Raw genomic sequence first — 11,760 nt, 5'->3', positions numbered from 1 at the left:
GTTGAAATGGAAATTGATATTGATTACACACCTCGGTAGGTATTTAAATTATTTTTGACAAGCAATATCCAAAAAAAATTGATCTACGATGTAGCCAGTATGGTATCCAGATTTGATTGGAATCTAAACAACAAATGAATTCAATTGTCCAAAATTGAAATGTAAAATTGATCACACAAGAGGGGAAGAAACTGATGAATAGAGGATACCTCTGAAAGAGGATATCATGAAAAACAGCACTACACTTAGTAAACAAATTGATTTAGAATATCCTCATTCAATTTTGAAAGGACAAAGCAAGATATTCAGAACCGGTAACTTTGGAGATACCCATTTTGTGCCCAAAACATCATCACGGTTAAATTATACAGAGGATTTCAGGAAAAGACAATCAGGTCGAGTGCCGCCGCTGCCAGGTCGTGGGAGTGTGAATGACCCCCGTGTGAGTGCGAGTGTGAATGTTCACCGTCTGAAACAGAGAGGAAGGGGGTGGAAATTAGAATCAGTAGAATCTACTTTCTACTGATTAGTGATTTAGCTAGCAATTATAATTTTATTTTAGAGGTAGGACTTAGTTGCTAAAACTATTCCAATGAAATAAATAAATGTCTTGAAGAAGAAGAAAAAAAGAAGACCACCAGTCCTTTTTGGCCGCAGTAAAATCCAAATTGAAAATCCGAATGCAATGAATCCAAGGGATCCACTCGGGGACTAAATTCGTTTGGTTCACAGTGGTAGAGAAGGGATTCCAAAGAGTGACGTAAAAAAATATCTCTTTGTAAGAAAAATGAGAGGGAATCCAAAGAATATAGATTCTTCAATCCATCAAATTAGGAATCGCCGCTTGCTATATGAAAATAAACTTCTTGTCACCGAAAGTAGGTATCTAAACCTCCCTTCACCAATTTGAAGTTAGTATAACAGTAAAAGGTGTTCAAAAACAAAATACAAAGTCCTTACATCCTGGACCAATTAAAACTCAGAGTTCCAAACAGCAGACTGAGATATAATAATGAAATTCTATTTGAAACGCCAAACTTAAGGGAAACTGACACCCTAAAGTCCCCAATTATTCGGTCAATGTTGAAATATAACAGTATCAGCATTGAAAATAAACCCGATATCTTCTGATAACATAAATAGATAGGTTCGCATCAGTTATTGCCTCTAGAATTGCTCATCACAATTCTAGAGTATAGATGTTTGTGTAAAAAAAAAAAAAAGTTAGTGTCCTAGACGTCCTTTTCCACTTAACCCAGACTGAAATGAAATTCCACTCATGTTCAACTTTATAGGGAGACAGGGATAGAAGTTAGGGGAGGGACACATGTTATTCCCCATAACCGGGAGAGAAGTAAGAAATGAGAGTATGGGACACAAGTATTTCCCCATAACCCTGCTTCTAGAGAGGGAACCTTTTGAAAAATTAAACCTCTTAAGGGATAAAAAACGGAAAGGGACAATAAGGCAGTTTCCGGGTGGGAAGTATGTATGTAGAGGGAAATCCCTCCCTGACCATGCGACCCTTATAATGCTATTTGCGTTTAAATTTAGAATATCGGCGGTTATGGAACAATAACACAAGAGGATCCTTGCCAGCCTAGTTAGCTTGGAGGGTAGCGCGTCTGTCTTGTAAGGGCTAGGCCGCGGGTTCGATTCCCGCCAGGGGCGGATTTTATCCTGAACGGATAATGTTCGTTCTCGGAACGGCTGGCTTTCTCCTATCCTGTCTTCCTTCTCTCTTCGCTTTAGGGACGATAAAACCTAAGCAGTTACAGTTCCCTCTATCAAACATCTTCTTTTTAGGAAAAAAAACCCCGTTCCGAAAAATGTAAGAACCTCATTTTTGAGGGTAAAAAAGTCGTTGGGTGCTATCGTTTCCCAAATGCCGACGCAACGTACACATACCCAAGTAAAAGGTATTATGTAGACGGTTAGTTGGGAAAATTGTTTCGTCTCTTGAGACGGAAAAGAGAGAGAAATAAATCATGCAGCTACCTAGCATACCTACCTAGGGCGCTGGAAAATACAGGGTGTTTGATAAAGGGTACTTTAACAAGGGAGGTCTTATCGTCCCGAAATCGAAAATAAGAAAGATAGGATATTGCCAGCCTAGTTAGCTTAGTAAATGTAAAGCAACGATACAATACACCGAAGAGAATAATAAGAGCAATGGTAGAGTCTGTCCCCGATAGGTTGAGAATGTAAAGCTGTGTCCACACAAAGTTTACATTGTCGATTGACCGTTGTTCGACGTCAACTGAAACCGTACCTACACTGCCTCGACAAGAGAGATTCCTCTTCCGTCCGACATAGACTTCAACAACAGAATGACCTCTTCACTTCGTCGATCGACCAACGATCGACGGCGTCGACTATGTGTGGTCACAGCTTATTTTCGTTTCGAAATCAAACGCTTTCTTCTCCTCGAAATAGCCGCCATCTTGGATTTCCATTTTCCAATGGTTTAGTACCAGACATTAATATGTCAAAATAGGGGAAATGAGCTTCAGACGAGGGGAAATCGTCTCAGTGACGTTAAGGGCCGTTAAGAAGCGTAGTCGTACGACTTTTAGAAGTGCGTAGTCTCTATCATTTTCATAGGTTTGGTTTTTTAGACGACTACGTTTTATTTTTTATTATTTTTTTTTTATTTTATTTTTTAGAAATTTACGGGATAACCCCATTTTAAGAAATTTACGGGATAACCCCATTTTTACGTGCTATTAAAAGTCGCCCTACTGCGCTTCCAATGTGCAACGGCCCTAAATTTCTATCGAAAAAAAAGTGCCACAATTTGATCCTTGTCGCAAAAATTCCAAAGCTACATTGGACAGACTATATTATACGTTCAAACAGCATGAGGATTTGTATGTGTTGGAATTGGATTAGTACGGAACAAAGTTTCTGTTTTGACTGAAGAGAACAATGGACACGTGAGCCATATACAGGGTGGTCAGAAACCAGACTGGAATAATACAGGGTGTTTCAGAAAGTAGACTGGCTAGTAACTGATTTTCTTGGGTGGTCAAAAGTGGGTAAGCTTTTTCATATGCGAAATATTCCGTGCTTGATGCGCATTTATATGTCATAGCTACTCATTTTCCTCACGAGGCTGAGTGGGCCCCGCAACAGCCAGTCACGGAATCAATCATTTGATTCCTTTGCAGATACAAATTTCTTGACCCCGCCGGGAATCGAACCCGGGTCTCCCGCGTGCAAGGCGAGTGCAGTGACCACTACGCCAATTCTTGACCCCGCCGGGAATCGAACCCGGGTCTCCCGCGTGCAAGGCGAGCGCAGTGACCACTACGCCATGGGAGCTGTATCTAATATGTGAACAGAAGCAATTGGTCCTTCTCCAAAATTTTGGTCTCCCTTCGAAATTCTAAGTAATCAATACTTTTATAGAAAGGTTTATCGTCTGTTCCGTAATTATCTCTGGTACTCTGAGTTTACCACCATAATAAAAATTGTATGCAAGAGACTTCTTTAAAAGGATGTTGGGTAGCGGGTCCAGAAGCAAATAGGGTGTGTGTATCTAATATGTGAACAGAAGCAATTGGTCCTTCTCCACAATTTTGGTCTCACTTCGAAATTCCTAGTAATCAATACTTTTATAGAAAGGTATATCGTCTGTTCCGTAATTATCTCTGTACTCTAAGTTTACTGAAATAAGGAGGGGATGACGCGGTCTTATTCCGACATTCCAAGTAATCAATACTTTTGGAAGAGTTTATCGTTATATTCTGTACTTCACATCCGTCTCTCTACTTTGAGATTCCTGAACCTGAAGTAAGCTGGGGATGTCCCTTTTTGTGTCAAAAACATATCGAGGACATGAATTTGAGGTGAAACGGTGGATTATATGGACAAACAGAAAGTGTTGGAACCAACACCGCATCAGCATCGTGAATTCCTTCACGATGCTGATGCGGAAAAGTGTGTCTCCACCTTGCACCTTCAATTTTTAAGCAACAGATACGTCCACCCTAAATCCGTCATTAGGTCCGTCTACCGTAGTCAAGCCTGGCGATTATCTAAATGGGTGACGGGTGACCAATTGGTCAATGGACCGTTACGGTCAATATTGTCAATCGTTATCTCGTTGTAAATGGTTCATTGGAGAAAGGGACTTTATGGTGAATCATAACTCCATACACAAAACTCCGATTTGTACGGGCTAACAGCCCTAAAGGATGGGTTAAGCTTCTACGAATGGTGAATCAGAGTTCCCCAACTTGAGATTCACCACAAAAACATTATCCTCTTTTACCAGGATAACTTTGTCAAAGAGTAACAATTATTTGCCCAGTGATTCACGCAAGTTAAATAATGTCAAGCCTGGCGATTATCTAAATGGGTGACGGGTGACCAATTGGTCATTGGTCAATGGACCGTTACGGTCAATATTGTCAATCGTTATCTCGTTGTAAATAATTCATTGGAGAAAGGGACTTTATGGTGAATCATAACTCCATACACAAAAATCCGATTTGTACGGGCTAACAGCCCTAAAGGATGGGTTAAGCTTCTAACGAATGGTGAATCAGAGTTCACCAACTTGAGATTCGCCACAAAAACATTATCCTCTTTCACCAGGATAACTTTGTTAAAGAGATCACCATTCAAGAATTTCTGAGAAGCGCTTTAAATTCAAATCCTTAATTACTGAATGTTTTTCTTTCCGCCATCATTTACTTCGTCTTCATTAACCCAGTAATGAGCAAGTCCTGAAGAAATGGCTTCAAATGATCTTGTTAGGCTTAATGAGTAATGAGCGATATTAAACTTAACAGTATGGTTAACTGCCTGTAAAGCAAAAATAAATGGCATCAGCTCTATATAAGCAGGAGCCATTGGATGAAAAATGTAATTAAAAAACCATAATAAAACATTATCCCATCAGGATAAAATCCGCCCCGGGCGGGAATCGAGCCCGCGGCCTAGCGCTTACAAGGCAGACGCACTACCAACTAAGTTAACTAGGCTGGCTATGTTTTTATTCTTTAGGTGTGTCCAAACATAGTCAACCGGTTGAGGTGAATCTTTGTTATCGAGGCAGTGTGGACGGTTCAGTCAACATCGATCGACGGCCGGCCGATTATGTGTGGACAGTTGGACACTCGTTTAGGCTAAAACAGAGTAGGGAGCATAGCGCAAAAACGGCACAGAGCTTCGAGCAAGTAGAGGGAAGTGACGAATTTAAACCGCATAAAGCTGATAGCAAAAAGCTCTAAAGCTCTTCACTCTCCCCTTCAACTCTGTTTTTAGCTTTATATGGAGGCACCTAGCTATACTATGTATGTTGATAGAGGTCTGTTCACATCATAGGCTCTCTTTTTTCCTGTCTAAGAACTCAACCCCTTGGTTCGTTACACCTTACTGATCACCATAACGTAAGAAACACAAGCCAAACAGGTGCGTGTTTCTAATTAAATGCAGAAAACAATATACAAATATTATAATAGGTACCTAACTATTATTATATACAAATTACAAATTATTATAATTATTAGCAGTTAGAAATACTAGAGAATTAGAAGATTCTTACCAGTCTTAACTAGAAGACTCCTAACAGTCTTCTTAACATTTTAGTTTACATTTTTACAGACAAAGAAAGAACAGAAAGAAGGCAAGCATATCCATGAATCTTCGTACATGAGGTTGTGTTAAGAAGCTAGAGCGGAAAATAGTAGACCGGGGAGGTCTTCACTCTACAGAGGGGTTAAGCCATTGTTTCCTACAGAGAACTAACTTCCGGCAAAATTAGGTACATAATAAATAGATAATTATAGATATATATCTACCAGATCTACCTACACATTATTTATCTATGTAGTTTCGTAGATATTTCATTTGTATTCTTTTATATTAGATTTATATTGTTATTGGTACAATTGGTATAAAAGGGCTCATTTATTTATTTTTAAGCGACCACGACTGTAGGAATGTTCCTTTATATCTTTCAATGTCGTGTATCTATAGATACATATATTAGATATTAGGTAGGCATACGCAGTCTATTATACAATATACATATTAGATTTATATTCCTTTATTTATGTTTCATTGTGATATAAGTTTCCCTACCACGTTGCCAAAGATACCATGGATATCCTGTCTTATCGCCCGCGTAGCTTAACACACACGGATAAACCTTGAAACACGACTGATCCAACGATCTACAAAACACCGAAGAGAATAATAAGAGCAATGGTAGAGTCTGTCCCTGATAGGTTGAGAATGTAAATGTAAAGCAACGATACAATACACCGAAGAGAATAATAAGAGCAATGGTAGAGTCTGTCCCCGATAGGTTGAGAATGTAAATGTAAAGCAACGATACAATACACCGAAGAGAATAATAAGAGCAATGGTAGAGTCTAGAGTCTGTCCCCGATAGGTTGAGAATGTAAATGTAAAGCAACGATACAATACACCGAAGAGAATAATAAGAGCAATGGTAGAGTTTGTCCCTGATAGGTTGAGAATGTAAATGTAAAGCAACGATACAATACACCGAAGAGAATAATAAGAGCAATGGTAGAGTCTGTCCCCGATAGGTTGAGAATGTAAAGCTAGCCCATACACCTGAGATTAATAAAGCTGTCAAAGCTGTCATATCCATATCCAGAGTCTATCAACCTCACGCTAGCTCCAACATCACGTTAGCTCCCAGGTAGTACCAACAGTAATAAACCAACCAAGTCAAGTTCTGGTTTCTGGAGCTCCCTGACCTTGACCGCAGCAATGACACGAGGGGAGATCCCCACAGTAGAAGATCTCTTTTCTTCTTACATTTACCCAACTTGTTCCTGCCTATTGTTTTGAATTGAGACTTTTTTCCCATGATATTAAATTCAACATGGGTACAATGCTACTTAAGATACTTACCTATGTACATGAGTAGCACAACATTGGAAAATCCCCTACTAAGGCTAAAGATAAGAAAACAGAGTTCTTGCCTTGAAAACAGTGAGAATAGATTTTCGTAACCCTCTTCCTTTTCTCGTTTGGATGAGCACACAACTGAAAATAGGTATGTATTGTTATCATGTACCTACCTACCTATGTAAATAAAGTTGCTGATATAGGACTGGCTAAATACAGATATGACAATAGACTACACACTGTTGATAACAGAAAACAATGCGAAACAGAAAATTCTAATAATGTTTCCGATTTTCGGAAAGTTGCTGATATAGGACTGGCTAAATACAGATATGACAATAGACTACACACTGTTGATAACAGAAAACAATGCGAAACAGAAAATTATCGTACTCCTTTTACATGCACTAAAGACACTTCACTTTATAACTTCGCATCAAATTACAAAGGTTATAATTATTTGACACCTAATGTTTTGGGTTTGATGAAAGCCAATTTGCCACAACACCAAACACTCGTGCAAAAGTATATGGATGACAACCTTACAAAAGACGTGCAAAATTCAAGGTACAAAAGTAATCTGAAATTACCAGAACTGCAGCTGAGATCAATTCATAATGGAGAAGGAAGAAACAGGCAGAGCACAATGAAGGAAGTTCATTTCAAAAAGCCCACATTAACCTTTTCATTGGACAAAGATCAATGCTTTAAAAAAGAAGTAGTATTGTTTAAAGAAGATCCCTCCACAACTTTGCCCCGTATGTTGAATGATGTCAAATATCCTCTTCCTAGTGAAAAAATGCCATTAAAGTTGCCAAATTTAAAATTTTCACCTGAAAGCAGTATAATGATTGCCAATGCAGTAGAGCGAGATGATCTGAAAAGAAATAATGTTTGCCCTCCTTTTACTCCTAAAGTCAATCATCTGACGGATAAAGTAAACAATGTGAAAGATATTACACATTTCTTGGAGAAGGATAGTAGAGGTTACATCAACGTATCGAAGTTATTACACGAGTTGCAGGCGAATAAATGTAAAATGGAAGAAAACACAATGAACAAAACTCAATTCCAAGTGATTAATCCCAGCAAGACAAAAATGATTAATGTGAGCAAGACAAACAATGTTGATGCTACAAGATGTTCAACCCAATCATATGATCGTTATGTGATGTAAAATGGAAGAAAACACAATGAACAAAACTCAATTCCAAGTGATTAATCCCAGCAAGACAAAAATGATTAATGTGAGCAAGACAGACAATGTTGATGCTACAAAATGTTCAACCCAGTCATATGATCGTTATGTATTTAAAACAACAGATACTAGTCATTTACCCAATGAAGAAGTAAAGGAAATTGAAGAAAGATCAAATTTACCGACAGTAGAAGAAAAACGCGATGTTCTTCCGGAACTTTGCGAACCAAGATTGAAAAAGCGTCAAGAAGTAGAAAAAGATAAAAAAGAAAATGACAAAGGAAAAACCGGTGAAGTTCTTTCAAAAGACGAAAACAAAATCAATCGAGGTAAAATCAAACACAAACGTTCTCAAAAGAAATACCTGATGGATAAATATCTCAACAGTGTCAAATTACCTGTGAAAAACCATGAAAATGAAGCTATTTCCCAAAAGAAAACAGAAAATAACACCATGGTAGATGATAGAGATGAAACTAATCATGATAGAAGAGATATTCATGATAAACACGACGAAGAAAAACTCAATATAAATGATGAAAAGTGTAATAACAACAATAATGAGCAAAATAATAAAACTAGTCACGATGCTAAAACAGGTGATTCCAATACGCTTATTTCTAAAATTAGTAAACATTCAGATCTACGTAAAAAGTCTGATCACCTAAATTTAAATCTAACAAAGCCCAGAGTGAGTATGGTGACTTTGCAACAAGAAGATTCGTTTAAATCTACAATGTCGGGCGTGTTTGTCAAATCCGCTAATGCTGAAAGTGACATAAAAGGACATTCTAATGATCTATCGAGTCAAAAGAAGATATCAAACCATAAAATTTGCAATAAATCAAATGATGTGAAAGGACCTGAGCAAAAACCATTAGAGAGTGAGGATGAGTTTTTCGACTGCGCTGCAACACTTTTAGAGGAAAATATTTCAAAGGAAAAAAATGAATGCAAAGTGAAAGATGTTCTCGCTATTAAATCAGGTCACAATGATGTAAAAAAGACCAGTGAACAAAATAGTCTAAGAGGCACAGAAGGGAAAGAAAATTTCAAAGGAAAAAAATGAATGCAAAGTGAAAGATGTTCTCGCTATTAAATCAGGTCACAATGATGTAAAAAAGACCAGTGAACAAAGTGTTCTAACAACGAGTGTCGAAAATGTATCGACATTTGTAACAAGTAAACTTAACCACGTACTCAATGATCTAAGTGCACTCCTCAACCAACATAAAAACATACATTTTCATGCAGAGAGAGACAATAGGGAAAGAAACTAGTGTTCTAACAACGAGTGTCGAAAATGTATCGACATTTGTAACAAGTAAACTTAACCACGTACTCAATGATCTAAATGCACTCCTCAACCAACATAAAAACATACATTTTCATGCAGAGAGAGACAATGTTTGCAAGAAGGAAGTGTCTACCATGATCTCGAATTGGGAAATGAACAGGATGAACAGCGAAGAAGATGCCTTAAATTCATACAACAGTATAAATAATGCTTCTAAAAATTCAAATGATTCAAATGAAAAAGCGACGTCTACCATGATCTCGAATTGGGAAATGAACAGGATGAACAGCGAAGAAGATGCCTTAAATTCATACAACAGTATAAATAATGCTTCTGAAAATTCAAATGATTCAAATGAAAAAGCGATTGACAAACAAGAAGTAGATAGTTTGAATGAACCAACCGATTTGAAAGAGGGAGACTCAAAGAAAAAAGCTGATACTGTCGCCCGATCAGTAGAAACACAAACAGAAAATAGTTTGAATGAACCAACCGATTTGAAAGAGGGAGACTCAAAGAAAAAAGCTGATACTGTCGCCCGATCAGTAGAAACACAAACAGAAATTGAAAACAGTGATATTAACAGTATTAAAAGTAGTATTAAGGATGAGAAAATCGAAAAAATACCGGAAAACACCTTGAGAACAAAAGATATTGGGATAGAAACAAGTCATATCAAATCTTCCGCAAAAAGTAGCTATAAAATAATTTTAGAAGTAAATAATGAAGGGAAAACTGTAGGGAAAGAAGAAAGGACTAGTCCTAGAAGGAAATGCTTGAGAACAAAAGATATTGGGATAGAAACAAGTCATATCAAATCTTCCGCAAAAAGTAGCTATAAAATAATTTTAGAAGTAAATAATAATGAAGGAAAAATTGTAGGGAAAGAAGAAAGGACTAGTCCTAGAAGGAAATTTAATCAGATGAACCAGAGAAAATGTAAAGTAATTCGAAAAATATCATCAGATCGTACATTGATAAACGAAGACTATCCAGAAAATCAATCAGAACAGATCATCAAAGAAAAAACAAGTTTATTAATCAGATGAACCAGAGAAAATGTAAAGTAATTCGAAAAATATCATCAGATCGTACATTGATAAACGAAGACTATCCAGAAAATCAGTCAGAAGAGATCATCAAAGAAAAAACAAGTTTTTATGACAGTAGAAACATCTATATCGATGAGGAATCTGTATGCAGTAGTTACCACAAAGGCAACATTACCAATCTTTATGTGTCTGAAAGTCATGTTGAGAGATTGCAAGGGCACTGTAGTTGTTCTCACTGTAATGTCTCAACACAATGGAGTTCCACTACTATCTGTGAATATGAGAGGAATGAGATAGAAATCGGAGATAGACAATCCACAGATACTCTTCGCATCCAATCAGCGGATACTTTTTCCAAATGTTCTTGTGATGAAGAACCTCAGAAAAACGATCTTCATATGGTAAAATCACATCTCTATGACAGATACTCTTATGAAGAACCTTCGAAAAATGATATCCACATTGTAAAATCACGTTTCTATAATGGAAACAAAAAGAGAGATATCAATCAAAGACGTTCAACCATACACGGTTCCAATAGAATCGAAAAGAGACGGCCAGCACAAAAATGTCTGCAAAAAGTTCGGAAAATCGGTTCGAAAAATGTCAGATGGATTCGAAAAGAGAACAGAAACGAAATGGATGAGATTGATATTGCTTTGTCCTACTCGTCACTCAGCCAAGAAGATATGCATGTCAAGTGTGATTCCGACTATCTTCAACTGAAAGGCGCGAAGAAGTGGTACCACTTTTGTTTCAAACCTTGACGGAGATCCTTCACTTTGAAAAAAAAAAACAAAAATATCACAGAAAGTCTATTGTTTTCATTCTTTTTTTTCAAGAGGTTTGACAGAGGGAACTATAACTGCTATGGTCTTATCGTAGAAATCGAAGAGAGAAGGAAGACAGGATAGGAGAAAGCCAGCCGTTCCGAGAACGAACATTATCCCATCAGGATAAAAAAAAAAAACACATGTATTTTTTTGTTAAGAGGTTTGACAGAGGGAACTGTAACTGCTATGGTCTTATCGTCCCAAAATCAGAGAGAAGGAAGACAGGATAGGAGAAAGCCAGCCGTTCCGAGAACGAACATTATCCCATCAGGATAAAATCCGCCCCGAGCGGGAATCGAGCCCGCGGCCTAGCGCTTACAAGGCAGACGCACTACCAACTAAGCTAACTAGGCTCCTAGGCTGGCTATGTTTTTATTCTTTAGGTGTGTCCAAACATAGTCAACCGGTTGAGGTGAATCTTTGTTATCGAGGTAGTGTGGACGGTTCAGTCAACATCGATCGACGGCCGGCCGATTATGTGTGGAC

General features: G+C 37.7%; 1 protein-coding gene across 1 annotated transcript; it reads left to right on the top strand.

Annotated features, from left to right (window-relative positions):
* Positions 1-8,072: 8,072 nt before the first annotated feature.
* Positions 8,073-11,254, top strand: LOC103515291 (variant-silencing SET domain-containing protein-like). The gene is made up of 5 exons (XM_008480225.2): positions 8,073-9,141; positions 9,369-9,522; positions 9,643-9,866; positions 9,951-10,164; positions 10,428-11,254. Exons 1-5 carry the CDS (start codon positions 8,073-8,075, stop codon positions 11,206-11,208), a joined length of 2,442 nt encoding a protein of 813 aa, XP_008478447.2. The 3' UTR covers positions 11,209-11,254.
* The last annotated feature ends 506 nt before the right edge of the window (positions 11,255-11,760 follow it).

This window comes from Diaphorina citri, unplaced genomic scaffold, assembly GCF_000475195.1.
Source record: "Diaphorina citri unplaced genomic scaffold, Diaci psyllid genome assembly version 1.1 scaffold1313, whole genome shotgun sequence".
Lineage (NCBI taxonomy): Eukaryota > Metazoa > Arthropoda > Insecta > Hemiptera > Psyllidae > Diaphorina > Diaphorina citri.
This window is presented reverse-complemented; position numbering and strand designations above follow the sequence as displayed.

Excerpts from the sequence above, each read along its gene's own strand:
- LOC103515291 (XM_008480225.2), top strand. The coding sequence starts at position 8,073 with ATGGAAGAAAACACAATGAACAAAACTCAATTCCAAGTGATTAATCCC. Across the intron at positions 9,867-9,950 it reads AGAAACACAAACAGAAAATA|AAATTGAAAACAGTGATATT; the intron begins GTTTGAATGAAC and ends AAACACAAACAG. Across the intron at positions 10,165-10,427 it reads ACTAGTCCTAGAAGGAAATG|TAATCAGATGAACCAGAGAA; the intron begins CTTGAGAACAAA and ends AAACAAGTTTAT.